This window comes from Patella vulgata, chromosome 8, assembly GCF_932274485.2.
Source record: "Patella vulgata chromosome 8, xgPatVulg1.2, whole genome shotgun sequence".
Lineage (NCBI taxonomy): Eukaryota > Metazoa > Mollusca > Gastropoda > Patellidae > Patella > Patella vulgata.
This window is the reverse complement of record NC_065886.2, coordinates 44936830-44957608: the sequence shown is the minus strand read 5'-3', so window position 1 is coordinate 44957608 and position 20779 is coordinate 44936830. Positions and strand designations below refer to the sequence as shown.

The 20779-nt window shown below is 36.7% G+C and overlaps 1 protein-coding gene across 2 annotated transcripts in view; it reads right to left on the bottom strand.

The window, feature by feature from the left end:
- Positions 1–5035: 5035 nt before the first annotated feature.
- The window catches only part of LOC126829397 (uncharacterized), a 42264-nt gene continuing 26520 nt past the window's right edge, over positions 5036–20779 (bottom strand). Inside the window, exons 5-18 of one of the 2 annotated variants that reach the window (XM_050559219.2) lie at positions 20005–20140; positions 19153–19221; positions 18804–18931; positions 17711–17792; positions 17006–17173; positions 16202–16288; positions 15238–15332; positions 14129–14236; positions 13743–13803; positions 9362–9469; positions 7959–8023; positions 7738–7809; positions 6174–6343; positions 5036–5915 (exon numbers count right to left, since the gene is read on the bottom strand). In XM_050559219.2, the coding sequence (XP_050415176.2) occupies positions 5698–5915; positions 6174–6343; positions 7738–7809; positions 7959–8023; positions 9362–9469; positions 13743–13803; positions 14129–14236; positions 15238–15332; positions 16202–16288; positions 17006–17173; positions 17711–17792; positions 18804–18931; positions 19153–19221; positions 20005–20140 (1567 nt within the window). In that variant the 3' untranslated portion in view covers positions 5036–5697. The remainder of the gene's footprint in view (positions 5916–6173; positions 6344–7737; positions 7810–7958; positions 8024–9361; positions 9470–13742; positions 13804–14128; positions 14237–15237; positions 15333–16201; positions 16289–17005; positions 17174–17710; positions 17793–18803; positions 18932–19152; positions 19222–20004; positions 20141–20779) is intronic. The other variant, XM_050559220.2, reaches the window with a different exon arrangement.

The following is a 20779-nucleotide window of genomic DNA, read 5'->3' as shown; positions in this document are numbered from 1 at the left end:
CGAAATGTAACTATCAGCAAAAGGGATATTAAAACCGTCACTGCTGTACTGCTTTAACCTTTTAAGCGCTTTACCGGTCATTGTTTTGGGGATATTTTCGAACGATTTTTCGCAGGAATACTGGTCATGTAACTGACGTTGTAAAGGATTCGTGGAACATCAATCTGATTAAAATACAGATCTATATTTCGTTTCGTTTTTTATACTTTCGATGGCCTACACTACATGAAAATCTGACAAGTTATAGCGACCCTATGACGTCAGACATTTGATTAACCAATCAGCATTGATGTTACTAGTGAATTAACCACAGTTCCGTGAAAAACACGCCTGAAGCTCGCCGTAACAGACCGTTTCATTGGCTTATCCTTGACACCATTCAGAACACGAGTTAAATAACAACTCTTCCAGATCCAAGTGAAGTAAAGACAAGTAAAACGAAATTTTGAACTATAAAAACGAAACGAAATAGGATCTGTGTTTTAACCAGATTGGTGGAACATAGGTTTGGAGGGAATCTTATCGAGATACAGAGGGAAATTCTCCCCTGACAGTCATTGAATTCTATGTAAAGGGGACTTCGGTTTTTAGACCCACCCGATTGAATAGACGCTATTCCAACTAGTTTATACCTAAATGACGCGTACATTATATCAAATTCTATAAAGGAGTCGCTCGAAGATTATTATGTGTTTAACGATCTAGTAACAAATGACTGCGGGGCTAAATGTGAATAGCCCCCCCCCACCCTTTCGCACATATTTAGAAATGGAAATATCGGAAGCATGTACAAACGGATGGTAAGTTGAAATCCAGGTGTCCGGATATAAACAATGTGCCGGGGGATTGTTGAAGGGGCATAAAGGGACACAACATCATTTGAAGGATCAGGCAATCTTTTAAAAACATAAGCAACCAGTGTTAACATATACATATCACAGAATCAAAACAAGCCAAACAGTGATGCTGATTCCCTCGTCACAATCCCAAAATAAATAGATGGCAGATATTAATTAATTGCACATTTATCTTTTTGAAAAGTATCGAGCAATCAAACTGATTATCTATACTTAGTCTAAGCAGAAAAGTTTCACGATCGAAATCTGTCAAGGCTTTGAAGTACCAAGTGGTAAAACTATACACTAAGTTTCATCACTCTCCAAATGTTAGAATCAAAGTTATCTTGTTCCATCGAATCGACCAATTAAATTACTTAGCTCTGCTTAGCTTTAGCTGGAAATATTAACCATTGAACTCAGTCAAGACGTTCACCTAATGAACATCTACACCAAGTTTAAACATTCTACCTCAATTGAAAGCATTTCCAAAGTCTTGACCAATCAAATTGCTTATTCTCATCATCATCAAACTTAGTCAAGGCATTGATATAATGAGTCTATAGTCTGAGTTCCATCACTCTCACCAAACAGAACCAAAGTCATCGTGTTCAAAGATTCAACCAATCAAATTGCTTATCTTTGCTTAGGCCTGGTGGAAAATGCGCAAGGTGTCAAGGCATTTTCACTGTCAAGGCAATCGCCTAATAAACACCTACACTAAGTTTGAAAATTTTACCTCATTTAGAAGGAGAGTTATTGTGTTCAAAAGTCTCGATCAATCAAATTGTTTATCGCTCTGCTTACCCTGGTTAGGAAAATGTTCATTATGAAACTATACACCAAGTTTAAACATTCTAGCTCAATTAGAAGGAGAGTTGTTGTGTCTCAAAAAGTGTGTGGGACAACGAAACAAAATGGGGTTTAATGTCCTACTCTTATATCGAATTCTAACTGCCAGGGGGATCTTTTACGTGCACGTCAATGTGTACACGGGACCTCGATTTTTGGTCAAAACCGAACTACTAGACAGATGCCCTTGTCAGGCCCAATGTCCTGCATCACTGACAACGGGAAACCACGCCGGAAAATCGGGATTAACTTTCTCGGTCAATGCAGGGATAGAACATCCGACCTCTAGGCTAGCGATCGAGCCAGCGTCTTACCTACTTAGCCCCCTTGACGGACAGACAGGCACGCTGAGTGTAATAATAATAATAATAACTTTATTTCAAAAGGGTTGAAAATTAGGCCAATGTAGTGGGGTTCACATACAGTGAAAGAGATACATCAGCTTTCAAAGAAGAAATATTCATAATCAGGCAAGCATGGTTGACATACAATGCTGAAAAGAAAAAGCGCCACCATTTGGCATAAGATTGATATAACTCTATTTATACTTATGGACTAAGACTAGTAAGTATTTCCCCTTATTTCATGTAGTGCGAGTTATAAATAGACAATTTTTCCCTTAATTTTTTTCTCCCCTCTTCCTGCATTTTTGGGTTGACTTTAAGGTCTAGAATTGGAGAAAAGGGATCAAATTTGCAATATATAGCAGTTTTGGGTAATACAGATGATTTTACAGCGGAGGGATAGGGGGTGTATAGTGTCTTTCTGCAGAGCAATCATTGTGTCCGAAGTGAGATTTTCACCCCAGTCAACATCAAATCCCCATAGCAAAAAATCTAAACGGTCAACCCTACAAAATTATGACGAGGAGATTGCCAAATGTGGTCCCCATTGTGCCTATAAAGATTGGAACCAGCGGAATGTTGAGCAAAAAGCTACAGTCTGTGATGTTACAGCCATTTAAGATTGAAGTCAATGGGCAAATAATTCCTAATCTGAGTCTACATATTATATCAGACCTCAATAATATATATCAACAATACTGCTGTAGGACACTACATTCCTTCCCCCTTTTAGATGAGATTTTAACTTAATGAAATAAAACTATTAACAGAATACATGTATATTTAAATGTATCGAAATTACAGAAGCTCAAATACGAACTATTTTTGTGTTTTTTAGATTTCCAAATTGTATTTTTAATTTTGTAAAATAATTTCTGTTTTTAATCTTTGATTATGTAGAATAATTTTTGAATTTCTAATTATTGTTAATTTCTATTTTTCTCGAGCATCATTCGGCAAACCTCAGCTTATTCTGGGATCTTCATCATGTCATGTAGCTCACCTGTACGACGTAGCTTGATATGACTCTCCCCCCTATGTCTGACATTAAGGTACGGTCGTAGGCTTATTGTTTAGGAAAACTTCTTAAAAAATATTTCTTAAAAGGGCGTCGTTAGGAGATTTTACCTTGCATAGCCGCAAGTTTCATTAAAGACAACGCGTTTGAAAGGTGTGCAGTATCAAAATAGCCGGGATAGAACGAATGTACAAGCGTCTGTTATCAACAAAAAGGCGACAGGGAAATGAAATGGGGTTTAACGTCCTACTATTCTGCTCCGACTTGGCTAATAACTTGGCTAATGTAGACGGGCATACGGGATGCACTGTGCTTTAAGGGGAATTTTGCCCGGACAGCGGAGGCGCTACGGCCTACTCTTATAACGAATTCAAACTGCTAAGTGGTCTTATTTACGTGCTCGCCAATTGTAGCCTACACGGGTCCTCGGTTTTCGTCCCATCCGAACGACTAGACAGCTTTCCTTGTCAGGCCCTCCGTCCTGCACCACTGACAAGGGGATCACCACGCCAGAAAATACTGATAGGAGAGAGAGAGAGAGAAATAGGTTTTAACGTTCACTTGACATAAACTAGGTCATTTCGGGACTGACATAAGCTTCAATTTTATTTCAATATTTCGCTTGCGCGTAGGGGTCTTAAGCAGTGGGAGGAAACCGGGGGACCCAGAGAAAACCCACGAGGTTGGACAGGCGACCCTACTCCTTGTCACGTACAATCTCGGATTGGAAACCACACCATGGGTCAATGACAGGCCTTGTGATACACCATGCACGTGCTAACCATTCGAAACCACGCCAGTTGACTTAATTGCAGGCCTTATGATACAGCACGCATGTGCTAACCATCCGGCCACCCCACCCCCCACCCCCACGTACTTGTGTCTACAGATCTCTTCCATGTGATATCGGATTTTACAAGCGATGTGAATCAATACCTGACGTTATTATGTTACCGTACACTAAATACTCATGGATACCAGATAAACGAGAAGTATTTAATGCGATGGTTAATAATAATCTAGATACTTTTCGAAGTGAATGTTATAATTTAATACAGATAGATACTGAGCTTGCACCGAGCTCCTTAATTCAATTTATAAAGTTTTGTGCCGAGGATATAAGGTTCAAGGTACGTCTCAAACTTTAAGCAACATTCAATCGTGAAACAACCGTTTTGGTTTGATAATGAACTACTCTGACATCGAACATATTAGAACATTGGATATATGACTGACTAGAGTATCCGAAGCTAATGGCCGAGGCCTTACAAAAGCGGACACAGGTCAAATGGCTTGCATATTCCGAAGAAATGATGTGATATGATATGATATGAATAACTTTAGATCGTCCAATAACAAAGCCCATCTTTTCTCCTACAACACGTGTAAAAACAGTTTCAAAGAAATGCGTAGGATCAAGAAACACGGATACAATAAATTCCTTTGCAACAACTTAAACGAAAGTCTTGATGATCCAAATAAATTTTGGCAAATTGTCAAATGTTTTAGACCGAAAAGTAAAATTTCAGTCAATATCAATCCTTCTCAGTGGGTCAATCATTTTAAAAACATTATAAACCCCATTTTGTCACAAGATGAAGCAGCACCTATTCCTGAAATATATAATCGAGATCTTCTCTACTTTTCCTATAATTGTCAACTGAATACTGCCATAACAGGTAATGAAGTTATATACATGTATTGTTTAAACAAATGTAACCAGGAACTGTTTCGGGTCCTGGTAGTATTGGAATAGATATGTATAAATCCTGTCCTGAATTATTTACCCCTTTTTAATCCTTAATGAAGGGACGTTTCCTGAATCATGATGTCAGGCTTTAATCTCGCCATTACATAAGAGGGGATCAACCCATGATCATGTTAATTATAGGGGAATATCGTTGACTGATAGTATAAGTAATATTTATTGTGCTATATTAAACAATAAGACTTAAAAAATTGCCAAAAGAAAATAGTTTATACAACGAGGCTCAAGCGGGATATAGAAAAGAGTATTCAACAGTCGATCACCTTTTTACGTTGCAGGGATTAGTCCAGAAATATTTGTCAAAACCGAGAGGCAGAATGTATTCACTATTTGTTGATTTTTCCGGGGCATTTGACAGTATCAATAGAGAGAAACTGTAGACAAGGGTGTAAAATCAGTCCTCTGCTGTTTTGTTATTATGTTAATCAGCTCGATCAAATAATGGAAGCTAGTGATGTCCAAAGAATATTCACAAACCAAGATGCACAAGATATTATAATGCTAATGTATGCAGATGACTTTAGTATCTTGTCAATTCTATTGGAGATTTACAAAGAAAAATAAACATTCTTCAAAGATTTTGCAGTAATTTTAATTTATCAGTCAATTTAACAAAAACGAAAGTGATAGTGTTCAGAAATGATGGTTTTTACGTAATAATGACGTGTTTTATTATGACACTGTTAATATAGGGTGCGTTTCATACTCCATTTACTTGGATTATTTATTAGTTTCTTCTCGAATGTGTTGGAGTAAAGCTTTGAATAACCTGTCCTTGAAAGCAGATAAAGCACTCATCCCTATAAAGTGTTTAATTAAGAAATCACGGTATAGTTTTAATTGAGCTTGAGATTTTGTTGTATAAAGAAAGTATACTAATTAACGGCAAAAGATTTCTACAGAAGTTAATAGAATGCTTAAAAGCCATATTTGGGCAAATTGTTTTTGAGCAGAACAAGTGGTTGAATCTGGTTCTTGAGGTTGTTGAGCCAACTGCTCTTCTATCCATTCATTAACGTTTCTTTCTAACAAGTCTAAAGGTACTGCTCCGTTATCCATAATAGATGTATGAAAAGCCCGGATGTCAAATTTATCACCTGAAGAAATAAAAATAGAAGAACGGTTATAGTGCTGTAGAACCACAGTAAGAGGGGTAGTTGTAGAAATTGTCATAATATAACAATAGCGACGTGGCCAGAACCGACGTGCAGCTAGTCTCGAGGAGAAAAGTACGGATATAGTTATATAGACAGCTATCATCAACAATGCCTGAATGTGATGCTAAAGACTGAGGAAAATTATACTACTACTACTACTACTACAACTACTACCACACCTTTAAGCAAAACTGTTACCTAATTTTTTCTCAGCGGCTTGTCTCATTTCTTTAATCTTTAATTCGCCTATTTTGTAGGCGCAAGCTTGTCCAGGCCACGTGACATAGCGATCTACTTCAAGTGACGTACCATGTCGTGACTCATCCGTATATGTCAAAATATAATCGATGGCATCATCTTTCGTCCAACTAAAATGACGAAACGATAAATTACAAAATTACTAAAATAAAATCCCACCCAATCTGTTCTCGGCAATCTGTCTCATTTCTTTTATCTTTAATTCACCTATTTTATATGAACATGCTTGTCCTGGCCACGTGATATAACGATCTATCTCGACTGATGTACCGTCACGTGATTTAGATGTATACCCTAGAATGTAATCTATGGTTTCATCCTTTGTCCAGCTGTAAATTTAAGGTCACGAAATTAGTTTCCTGTGTGACGCTCTATAGTGGGTTTGTGCGACCTTGATGTTGACTGGGTATGTGTTGTGGACTCCACTGGATTATCTCTTATGTTGTGTACTCCTCTATAACAGAGGAGGGACAAAACAAAACAAGAAAAATCCATCAGCGAGGCTGATGCCCTCCGCCTGAATACCCAAATATATGAGACTTATTAATAACTTGCACCAGGAACTATTTCAACGCGCATTCAGACACGGGCGTGCCTCTCGGTGACAAATCCGTGCGTTTAAAAAATGACACGTATGTTTGTGAATCCGAGAACATTGTGAGTGCGCATGTGCGACTGCTTTTGGGTCTATTTAATAAGTTGTTTTGGACTACAAATGGTGCTGATATACGGTTATACCCCCGTCAGACTGGGGTGGCGTCCTTACTGCGACGCTACGGCGACGGAAAATGGTCGCTGAGCGCGTCAAGATCGCCATAGGCGCGGTAAAAGCGTGGTGGAAACGCCAGATATCGTGCTGTGGTCTCCATGGTCGTGAATGATCGCCGAGTCACAGCGTTTGTTTTAAGCATATTAAAAACAAACGCCAAGGCTCCGCGATCTAACCTGGAAAGTTGTAATGCCCCCGTTCGACCGGGGTGAGAAAACCCACGAGGTTGGACAGGCGACCCTACTCCTTATCACGTACAACCGGGGATTCGAAACCACGCCAGTTGACTCAATGACAGGCCTTATGATAAAGCGCGCACGTGCTAACCATTCGGCCATCCACCCCCCCTATGTATCGACAAAACAAAGTGCTCATCTCTGCTTAACCTCAGTGGAAATGTTCACCATCCAAGGAGTGCACAATTCCACTCTTTTAAACGAAATGATTAATTCATTTTAACGAAATACATGTAGTATATTAATCCTTTTAATCGAATTATTTATTTCCTTTAGTCGAATTAATAATTTCTTTTAATAGAATTAATTATCTCGTTTAAAAATAAAATACGTTTCAAAAAACAAAACAATTTTGGTCTCTATCGTGTGCACAATTTTTTCGAAATACAACGGGGCTTGAGGTGGAATCTCAGGAACACTCTAGTTGTTATTTACCTTCTTCTTGCTACCGTGCATCCCTAACAACACACAATTTTATTCAACAGACAATAAAACTTACTTATAATAATGAATTCCGGTGTCAACAACCAATCTACAGGCACGAAATATCTCAGAGCTATATCTACCCATTCTGTGAAATATAAATTACATCATTAATCTCAGGAGTTGTGCATAAAGAAGAGTATGCTTACACTTACTAAAACAAGACTAGACATCATAGAGTTAGATATTATGAGTTGGTTTCAATTGTTTATAACTATGTTGAACTTTTCAACTTACAATTCATTGTCATCCTTATAAAGACCAAGTTCTTCTCCTAACGATTCAGCGTACAATGCCCAACCCTACAATATAAAGATAATTTAAACTACAAATCTACCATTTCTCGTACGTCTACTTTAAAATTTATATATAAACAACTATTGACATTATTTTTACAAGTTCATGTGTTTAAATGTATTGGCTCATTTTTTTTAAATAAAAAAAAACAAAACAAAAACGAATTTACGGTGCTTGTTCTTTATTCATGTATTGTTTCTTCTAGATATTTTACGACTGCGCAGAAACCACAAGCCAATTTCTAAATTTAACCACTGTCGAGAAACCGCCAATTTAGCTTGAGTCGCTTCTTAATTTTCTTTTTTTCACATGTTAATACGACATGATCAAAGCTTATTTGTTGTCTATTTTTTACCATGTGTCATAGCTGAAGTATGGATATGTCTTAAATGGTTCATTGTTCAAATGTGAGATCAATTAAAGATTAAAGGGTACCGGTGAAACCCTTCTACGCTGCATTGCAGTTATTGTTATTGTAATGTGTGTTCTATTAAACAGCGCAACAGATGCCCAGAAAAAAATCCAATCTGATTAAAATACAGATCTATATTTCGTTTCATTTTTTTAATATACTTTCGATGGGCTACACTACATGAAAATCTGACAAGTTATAGCGATAGGTCACGTCAGGGGTCAAAAGACCGACTTTTAACACTATGACGTCAGACATTTGATTACCAATCAGCATTGATGTTACTAGTGGATAACCCACAGTTCCATACAAAACACGCCTAAAGCTCGCCGTAACAGACTGTTTCATTGGCTTATCCCTGACACCAATCAGAACACGAGTTAATTAACAACTCTTCCAGATCCTAGTGTAGTAAAGACAAGTAAAACGAAATTTTGAACTATAAAAACGAAACGAAATAGGATCTGTGTTTTAACCCAAAACACGCGGTTAGACACCAAGATTATCTTTATAGATTAAATGCTTTAGGAGTTATTGGGGATTATTTGAAATGGCAGCCGACTTGGACGCCATTTTGAATTTCTAAAACGCTCAAGGGTGACAGAGGTTCACCCGGCAGATTCTGAAAGAGAATAACTTAGGCTACTAAAATCAATCATTAATAAAACTTTGTATACAATTTCCAGGTTCAGTCATAGTTCTGCCGGACTATACTGAATGTTACAGTTAAGTGCAAAACGCTATACAAGCAATGTTAAAAGTATTTTTAATAAGAAAAATTGTCACAGTTTTCATTCTATACATGTATATGGCAAGGAGTAGGATCAATTCCCAGTTCCTCCTACCGTTGGAGACCCCTGTGCACAAGATAATTATTAGAATGGGGATATCTCGTAGGTTTGTCAGTTGACATATGATATAGTAGTCATACCTCTACGAATGCTGTGTATGATGGAAAAGCATACGGTACACTGAACATGTGGGAGTATTCCATTTTACTTCTAAAATCCGGTGTTTCTGTCAACAAGTTGTAACTTATCTGTAAGTAAATATGATACATATTACTATTCATAAAACCAAACTGCTTAATTATATATTGTATTATATACTTCCATATACCCCCTTAAGATATACCCCAATCTAATAAACCGCATAATTATCTTGTATTCATGAATTACTATTATATACTATAATAATGTACTCCCAGAATGATATACTCCACCCCAGTATAATAAAAATTATATATTCCTACATTCATTCTTAACTATTAAATATTATAATAATATACCCCAAGAACGAGATACTCCAATCTTTTAACATGCTTTACTATAATGTATTCTAAAAAATATACTTCCATAATAACGATATACCCCAATTTACTAAACATGATAGACTGTATTCATGCTATACTATTATATATCGTAAAAATAACTAGATTTCTTGATAAAATACCCCCACCCCCTCCCCGCGAATTATATACTCCAATCTTATACAGGGGCGGATCCAGGAGGGGGTTTGCCAGGTTCCTGAGACAATGTATCTCCCCAACCCCTCCCGCATGTTCTCTATCGTCATTTTGGCGTATATACATACACATTGAGCATTTAAACAGAGACATTCAACAACTCGTTTGACGTCAATTTTTATTATGAATTAATACAATGACATTGTGATTCAATTTCATGGATGCAAAGCATTAATTGTGATATCACATAATGTCTATATCATTATCTCGTGCTTTGAGTGGCCATCATCCTGTCCCACATCTGACGATAAAGGATAAAGCACACGGCCGAGAAACTTTTCTCATAAAAAGTGTTGATTTACAAAATAATTATGTAGCTGAGCGGGGGGTGGGGGTCGACCCCCCCCCCCCTCTGGATCCGCCCCTGTAATAATAGTTATATACATGTATTATAATAATATACCCCCCATAATATATTCCAATCCAACAAAAATTAGCTTACGACAATACCAATACCTTGCATACAATTTAATTAGCCAAAACGTTCGCGTGATTTAGGCCTGTAACTGAAACCATATAATTACACGTATTGTTTCTGTAAGTGGGTTTTTTTTACTGATTATTTCCCGCATTTGCGCTGAACTCATAGGGAAGTGATGCCACGACAACGCGAGTTTAGGACCATTTATCGCAGCTTCTCGGCTTTTCACGTAAAGGCAAGAGGGGGCTAAAGAGTACCTATCGACTTTCATACGCATGTATGTCTTCATTAGCCTGGTCGATACAGATATTAAGAGCTACGGTGGTTCAATGAGCAAGGTGCTGCCTCACTAACCAGAAGGTCCCAGGTTCGATCCCACCCAATGTTGGCCGAGAATGGACCTAAGGAAAAGCATAATTTAATGGACAATAAACTCCCTCCAAATACGAAAACAGGAGTGTTTATCTCCTAAATGAGGAGAACACTAGATTGGAGACGGTCCTGCACATACTAAACAGCAACAAAAACGTCAGTACGATTTCAAAATCTGAGAGGCACTTTAATCAAACCATTCTAGAAAACGACTTACTAAATTTATCAAAGCAATTTTTTCTGAACAGTACGTTTACACATTAGCGATTAGTTTATCCCAATTCTAAGACATTACAAGAAGGTTTAGAGTCTGCACACAGTCTATACATCAGTGTTTGGTGTGCCCACCGCGAGTGTCAATAACAGCAGCGTAGCGTCTGTACATGGAGTGGATCAGACGATTGATTGACGCCATTGGCACCTGGAACCACACTCTCAGAAAAGCCTGGCGCAATCATCGGCTGTGTTTGGTCTCGATCCCAAAGATGTTGAATCGTGTTTAAGTTCGGATTAAGGACTGGCCAGTGCATAAAGTTGACACCGTTCTGCTGTAGAAAGTCCACAGTAACTCTCGAGGAAGTTCCGAGTAATGCTGGAAAACGTTGTTTCGATGACGTGCGAAATGTGGCATGACGTGGGGTCTGAGAGCTGTGATGCCGCCTCCTCTCCCTGGAACGAGATTTTGGAACATCACATGTCCCACTCTCTGGTTTAGGCCGATTCCACCCCAAACTATTATGCTTGAACCTCCTATGAGTCTCGTTCCATGACACAATGGTCAAAATAACGCTGGCCACGCCGACGCCATATTCTGTCCTGCCATCTGCAGTTGATACGCAATGCCGACTCTCATTTGTGAACAGAACAGTTCTCCATTGCCTGTGTCGCCAGTTATGGTGTTGTTGGGCAAACTGTAGACGTTCACGTCGATGGCGAGGGGTGAGGATGGGTCCACGGTAAGGTCTACGGCAGTAGATGTTCTCTCTAGTGAGACGTAGGCGCACTGTATCGGTACTGTTAGGTCTTGTCGCCGTCTTGTCGTAACCCTTGGTCTACTAGTTCGGGGGCGATCTTCCGTGGTGTTGGTGGCCCGAAAGCGTTGCTGAAGTCTGTAGATGGTCCGAACATTGACCTGGAGTTGATTGGCAACGGCTTGGGCAGTGTGGCCAGCGTCGGGTTTCCCAAGCGCCTGGTTCTTCTGAGATGTCGTGAGTAGTGACATGCTGCTGACGTTTTAGTATGAATGATTCAAACAGGTATGGGGGTGCATTTTATAGGGCTGGTTCCTGTGAACAGCATGTACAGCTGCATAAGTTACATGAAAATCATGGAGAACACATTACCATCCCAGAAGTCAGGTTGCGTTTTTGAGAACATTTCCTGGGTTCAATTCTGTGTTTGGGAAGGAGCCTTATTGCTCAGGTAAAGTTGGAGATGTGGTCACAAATATACAATAAAACATTTCGCTAGTTTTATGCAATGCGTCTATTCAGAGTAACATACCAACCTAATGTTTCTTTTGCTGCTTAGTATGTTAAGACGTTGTATGTGGATTGTGCGTTTGAATCAGGGTAAGGGTTAGGCTTGGTCCAGGCTTAGAGTTAGATGTATTACACTCAGTTCATTTCTTTTTATTATTCCAATCTATTTTATACACACTGCTGAAGAGAGGGTGGTTATTTTAATAAACAACATAGATGTTTACAAGAATAGACAATATTTAATACCACACATCCATGTAGTGTACAAAAAAATGTGAAACTATAATATGAGGAATTTTTTAAACAAAATATCATCAATGTCAGTATAATCACAGTTCAAAGTAGAAAACTGTCTTGTTCTCTAAATCTTGCAGCCACATTGCCAAACTGTCTTATGAGTTAGCCTTTCTCATTCATTCAATAAACGAGTTCGTGTCTTTTATGTCCCACCCATTACAAAATGACATTAATGATGATATACAGTTCTTGTTGGATTCAGTTCCTCAAACAACATGTGATGTGTCAGTATCAGTTAACTTACCCTAGAAAATGGCTTCTGGTCTTTCCAACTGTAAGCATTTCATGAAATCTTTTCGTATCTTTCCTGTTTTGTCAGCAAATCGTCGATGACACAGCGGGTAAAACTCTTTATCCCCGATTCTGATATTTTCAAATTCGTCGGACAACAAATCTTGACTATAGTATGGGTTTCAGCAAATTAAGTCATAACTTTTTAACTCCGTCTTATATCCCAGATTCTGCGGTCCAAGTTCTAAATTTGTCCTATCTGACTTCGGTAATAGCTTGTGACCCTTCCGCTGAAATCAATTCAATTTGTTTTGCTAGTTTTTGCTTGGTCCTGTCTATGTTTTCATTCTTCTTCGTGTAGGCCGCCATTTTTAACTTATACAGCCTATAATTGGTCGAATCGGGTCACAATGAACCGCAGCACACACACCTTTTTGTTTGATTGGGCGGAGATATAGAGCGCGAAGTTTAAAAACGGATTTCATCAATACTGCGGGGTAATTCTCAAAGAACTCTCAGTTTATAGAACGAGAAAGCAACAATTTACATATTTTTTCTCTAAAATGTTAAAATTCTTTTCGATGGAGCAAAGGTGACACGATACTCGATGTCAGCCACTGGCCCAATTTGAACGCCTTCTCAAGCAACTATGACAGAATGCTAGTCGTACAAGATAAACAATAAAACTGAACGAATTTTTAATCAGTAAGAAAATCTATATACTCTTCTGTATGTACTGATGGCGATGGGACCTCGTGGGATTATTTATTCCATTTATATATGGATAAAACGGATAATGACCACTGCACTTGAATATCAAATTACAGCTTTTAAGTTTATATAAGCAACGTCCCGAATGTACTCGTTTTGGGGAGGATCAAGCTGGCGACTAAAATAGATGTCATTTGTTAAGAAATTGAGTGATGATTAAATGTGGTTAGATATGTTTAATTTAACGTTAATTATTATTATTAACTCGCCTGACCTGTAAATGGTGACCAGGATTAGCTTCATGCATCGTTAGGGGTAGCATAGAAAATTTTGCACTGAAAAGAACAGAAGTTTTATTTGAAGGGTTATATGAATATAAATTAAATGTTATCCCCAATTCTCGACATTTTCACTTTATTGCCAATGTGAGGTAAACTAGAAAACTTTTGACTGAAAAGAATAGAAATAGAAGTGTTTTTTTTTTAATTGGTTTACAGAAATACAAATTGAACTTTATCGCCACATTGTCACATTATTAACAATTTGATATAAATCTGTAATTTTCTTATTTTATGACTATAGACCTCTTAAGAGTTAAAAAAAATGCTTAATTTATAGGATAAAACACGAAAATAACAACTGCATTTATTGTATGCTTACTATTCTGCTGGTCGTATGACGTTTGCCCAGAAGATTCCTGGTATAGATCCGTCCTTGGAACCGGGGGAGTAGTAGCCTGCTGGTCCATCTGACGTGGCCGCTTTGACTCTAAAAAAACATTTTCAAAATATATATATCTTGTATGTATATACGAGAGAAAGTGCGTGTTTTTGATCGTACTATTGTACTATATATATCGTATTTAGTACAGTATTAAAATTGACAATTATTGATCATTGCATTATCCAGGCCCAAGTGGTTAAAGTTTAAAATAATTTCTTGTTTTATGATATTTAATAAGATAATTTGGGTTTGGTTAGACTATCAACAAAATTATTTTTAAGTTTTACAATTTTTGCTGAAGGTGATGGGGGTGGGAGTTGAACGTCCCGACTGACGGTAGAGGGTTAAGTTATTTTCAATACGAAAAAGATAAAGAGGTTAAATTATTCTTGAAATCTGTATTATTATCATAACTTTAATCCGCCAACACTAAAAAGACAATTCAAACAAAGAAATCTATATTTTCTCAACAATTTGAAACAATAATCCCTAGTTAAATACAACAAAAGGCGTAAACAATTTTAACATGAAATAGAAATGTGCAGTTAATGTGCTACCTCACCATGAAAATCTAGATAACAATTTTTGATTAACTACAGCATAATAATACTTTAAAATATGTAACACATTTACTCTGAGGGTGAGATTCGATGTCTTCAAATATGCACAAAGATTTGACAATGAAATGCCACTCTACAAATTTCTTTGCACTAAGACTGCACTTCTTCAACCCGACCTTAAACGTACCTAAAACCGACCTATAATGAAATACTGACCGTAATACACATATGCATTGCAACATTGTATTGACTATATGATGGGACACGAGAGTCCCATAGGGCCCGAAAGGGTTAATACTGAAGAGAAAGTTTGTATGATCGCCACAGGAACCTAACGGTCCGATATAATATATGCCAATATGGACGGATGGACGGGCGGACCGACGTACGTCCGGTCGGACAGGGGCGACGACAATATACGTCCACATGGAAATGTGGTCGTATAAAATTTAAATAGGTTAGTTATATCATAATGATAAACCTTACACAATAGGTAAACCAGGTAAATTATTGAATAATTTAGCCAGATGTGGGTCAACACGATTATCAAGAAGATCTCTATATCCATCCAACATGGCTTCCTGCAATTAATATGTAATTCAAGTAGTTTATTGTTAAATGAAAACATTATAGACTGATTTACGTTTAATTTTTAAAACTTTATCGTAATTTTAATCAATTTTTTTGTCGAAGTAAGTGAGCAGTCCAAATTGAATGGCATTCGCTCGCGCCAGGTTAGTCCAGTCTACATAGAAAGTACGGTTTGTCATTTCACTAACCTTTGACGTTCATTATGGCACCTCATTGCAAATTGCACTCGAGAGTATAGAGTAGACGCGGGTGAGTACTGGTTGTTCACTGTGTCTTAAATATTGGATATCAGGGCCCTTATTCACGAAAACTTAAACTAAGATATAACCGAAATTTTAAGAAATACTGCAATTCGATTGGCTGACCAGTAAAATCAATTTGCATATATCCAATTTGCATATTGGTCAGCCAATCGAATTGCAGTATTTCTTAAAATTTCGATTGTATCTTGGTTTAAGTTTTCGTGAATAAGGGCCCAGAAGTCCATATTTTTACGGTAAGATAACTACTAATTGGAATTGACGAATAATTCTGAATAATATTGAGGCAGAGCTTTACACTCTTTAACATTTAATTAAGAAAACAAAATCAAAATGTCAACGCTAGATAATCTCCCGGCGTGGATTCAATTTGATTTAAACTAGGTCCACCAGGATTCTCGCATCTTGTTACACTCGAGCAGCATAGATCGATGAAATTTCATCATAGGATTTCAGTGGCGCTAATGACGCATCGAGCCGTTAAGAAGCCTTAAGAGCCACGTAAGAACAAAAGGTTTGCGCAAAGAGGAAGAGACAAATCTATATAATCTATATTATTACAATGACATCTTTATCTTAAAATATATTATGTAGTTTACCGAACTATTGTAGAACATAGCTGAGTCATTCTTCAACATTGCAAAATATTCTGATATTGATCCTTGAAAACCATTCTTGGTCATAATCTGTAAATCGAAATGATAACGTCAACAAAGTTTAATATCTAATCTGGGTGAAAAACATTCACTGCTGATTAATTGTAATATAACGATCTACGAACCTATTTATACTCTTTGGTCATACCATGCCCTTTTCGTTTCAATTAAAGAGGCATTATGGCAGATTAGATAAAGAAAGTTGACTGTTTTCGCTATAATAGGCACAAAATAGATAACGTAAACAGAATATGTTGAAAATTTTAGTCCAATTGCTCCACTCTGAACCGAGATATTGACTTTTGAAATTTAATCATCAATGAGCGTTGAGCAGCAGATCGGATTGAAAACAGGAAAAATCCGACACATAAGATGACATCAAGAGTAGATTATGGTTTGGATAAGTTAATTAATGTCTAATAAATAGTTTATATAACATTTAAGACCTAAAGAAAGACCTGCAATGGGCAGATTTTGCTCTTGCATAATGTATGTGTAACCGGAAAATAAAAAATGTGAGATATTGGGAGATATGTTCTCGTTAGTGTACTGGCAACAGATTTCAGTAGATGAGGCAATATGTACAGATCCCCTATCGTCAATACCAATGACGAAAGGTGTCTTTTGGTTGATATTTGTCACAAAAAGATATGTCTTAAGTGATTTAGTGGCCAACACGTTCCGCTTTTAAAATTATTCAAATTTCTGCCTTTAAAATTATTCAAAGAGAGATTAACAAATCGTTACCTTTTTCATCTCCTCTGATATTCTCTTCACCTCATCCAACCCCTTTTGATGAACTTCTTCCGGTGTAAGATCCAGGGATAGATGCCATTTTAAGCATGCTTGGTAGAATTCTCTCCCTTTATGTAGATTTGCTACCCCGTAACCTTGTCTTGTAGCCGGCATGTATTCCTAATATATATATTAAAGGAAGACAGTGGCAAATTAAATTATTTTGTATCTACGTTAGGATTCACTGCATTGACAAATAAGGAATAGTCTATACATTCACTTGTTTTTTGTTCATTCTGTACTTAATAAAATCATGGTAATGCACTGATATTTTTCTATTTTTTGTATTTTCTCTTTTCTAGTGACAGTCAATTTCTGCTTTGAATTGTCAGATATCCTCTCGAGGTCTCATATAACAACGTTTGGTCTTCGAAAAGATATTTAATGAGCAGAAATTCGTCCGTGTATCTGTTATCACTCGTCATTTCAGTCAATTATATAGAAGGATAACTTGTGTTTTCCTTTTGAGTTTGTCACTTCCGTTTGTTGAAACCGTGATTATGCATCTATCGTATTGTCCTTTTATCGCCGTGTACTTGTAGTTTTCTTGTGGAAATTTTACTTTATAATCAAGGATGTACTAATTTTATTACTTGGATCGATTTTGTAATGCTAGCAATCGAAGTTAGACTGAAGACAGTAAAATAATAAACTTACTGTTTGTAGAAAGATCGTCAAATTCTGAAATTTGTCCATCAAAAGATTAACAGCTGTAACACCACGTGATCGTAGTGTGGTTCTATAAGAAAATCAAACACTAGTATTGGTTAACATTACGGAATAAATTAAACAGTAGTTAATGTCTGTTCCACATTTTACCGCTACCATTTTTAACCTGGGTCATTTTCTAGCCCCATATTAAATGTTAACATATTGTGTTGTCACATCTCATCCACTAGTTCTTCTGTAGATACGCTGGACGTTATTGTCGAACGCATTAAAAAGCAGAGTTCATCTTTCCGATTTAATTAAGAACGTGTGAACGCGATACATGACGAAATTCTTTATGGAGTTGTATGGACGGTTCATAACATGATTGTCATTCAGAATATCTCGGAGTAATCATCTTGTTATTTTGCTTTACGTTTAAATCATTTGAACGCATTAAGATGATTGGTCATTGGAGCATAGGAAGGAAGCTTATGTAAAAGAAAGGAAGCTTATGAAAATAAATTCTGGGTTTGGAGCCTAAAGCTTGTGAATGGGATACAAGACGGATTTCTGAAACTGTTGAAAATAATTGTAAAGCTAGCACTGGCAGACATATTATGTGACCCGACAAACACCCGTCTGTGTTTATGTCTATGGTTATCTGTAAAATGAAATAATGGACAAGTTGATCCAGATGGCAGTATCCGAGCTACTCTTATCCCAATTCTAATTTAAAGAAATATTTTCTCCGCACCGTTATAATTGAAGCATTGCCAGTCAGAAACACTAGACACGCCTTTTCTAGAATCACAAAGTCATCCATGACAATTTATGTGTGCTGGCTATGTTGTTTACTGAATGACTTCTTGAACTGTGCTCGGATTGATTAAAATTGATTTTCTAAAATATATTAATAACTATTTTGGAAATAGTCATTTAAACTGGAATGACTTTTCATTATGCCATTGTTCTGTGTGATGAGTTCACTTGCTGCCGTTACTAAATTTGTTTATTAGTCTTCATGTTTAGACCACTGTTTCGATTCTGCTTAATTTTCATTATTTTTTTATAATGTATTTATAGACATGAAAACTCTCACCTCGTCGCGTTAGTTGTGTGTATGTTGTCCAAATCTTGTGTAAATGGCTTATAAAATCCACAGTTGTCAGAATAATTCGACAGTGGACATGCAGATATCACATTTTCAATTTGATCTATTACTAAATTCTAGAAAAGGAACGCTAAAATTAACTAAATAATATAAACATAAAATAACATCAAAATTAAATAAATAATATGAAAAATAAGAGCATTAATGAGGCATCTTTTTCATAAAAGCAATGAATTGAAATAAATCACAACAAATGCAATAAATTAACATAAAAATGAATAAATTGGGATAAACTGGAAACGAAATAAAAATGGTCAAATGAAAACTGTATGCTTACCACAGATACATTGTTGTAAACTGTTCCAAGTCGAACAGCTTCTCTAAACAACGAGATTCTTTCATCAATCTTAATAAATGAAAGGAAAACATGGTTAATATCTAGTTCTATTTTAACATTTACTGTTTTTTCAAAGTAAGGGATTTGCGTTTAATACACCCTTTGTAGGTCAATGTATTCAGAAATTACAGCTACTCTCGTAAAAGCGTTTTCTTCGATGAAAGAATGTCAGATTTTTCAACACGGTGTCCCTTAACCAAAAACTGGCAATGTCTTTACAGTTTATCGTCAGTTCTCGTTTTTTAAAATAATAATTGATATATCGAGTTTAGCGTCCTTTTCGACACTTTACCCTGTACATAGGACTACAACACTTTACGTACGTTATAAGACTACAACACTTCAAGTAGGCATATGGGCAAGCTTACTCTACCGGACACCTGTTACCTGTTTTTTGTACACGGTGAACAGTCCATTTGCTGATTACACTATTTTGCCTATGCCTTTTTTTTAGGACTTCGAATTTTGTCTAATGGTTTGGATTGTTCGTACTTGGTTTTATTTTATTAATATATTTTACTTATATCAAGTGTCCAACGCAATTTATCTAGGTCTTGAAACTGAAACACTTCAACTGGATCACAGGAATAATTAGGTTTTATTTTAAATGTAATATTTTAAAGAGTGTTTTCGTGTGATGGACTTTGAAGGCATATGGAATGACCAAGTTACTGTTTAGTAACTTGAAATGACCTAGTTAGTATTGAGTACCCCCCCCCCTCTCTCTCTCACTCTCACTCTCTCTCTCTCATGGGGTATCAAAGAATAATAAAAGGAAGTAATTCATAATACCTGATTTGGCAGTCTTGTGAGTCGCGCCAAGTAATTCTCATAGTCACCAATAGTATTGAAAGGAAAGAAACTTGTAAAATCTGACGGCGCAATTTGCGGCCCTTCCAGTAAATTCAGTGTGTTAATATTGTTATACCTGTAATTCAGTTCGATAATGTTATCATATTATATTATTGCCATGTTTTGAACAAATGTATGATCATCTGGATGTGGCTTAACTGTATTTAAAGCAACATCCGAAAACATGGGACGTAATAATAATAGAGTCGCCTACCCACATCTCATTGGCCGATGTCGTTATACACAGATACCAACGTACGTCGTCTAATATGGGTTTACGTTGTTGGTCCATATCTTAGACATGCTTGTCGTTTAACTGACCGACTGAATACAAAATTCACAAGAAATTGTTGTTTTAACAGACCAATTAAAGAACGGTGCATGTAGAAGCACTGTTGGGGGCATTCTACTGACTTTACCTTTAGGTCTAATGCTACGAAAGGCACAATATTCCAGACTAAAACGCAAATATAGATTTTCAGGACATACACTCAGATGTTAGTCATACATTGTTCTAAAAACAAATCATTTAAATCGACGTATCTAAAATTTCAATCAATTTCTGTTGATTTCGTGGCACAATCATTTCTTCTCTACAATTGTCGTTATGCCGCGTTTGAATATTATTTCATTTATATCCAACGAAGATCGAGCTGTTGTGTGTTTTAAGCGTATAAATAACTGTCTAATGAACACTTTTAAGGAAATGAGCATT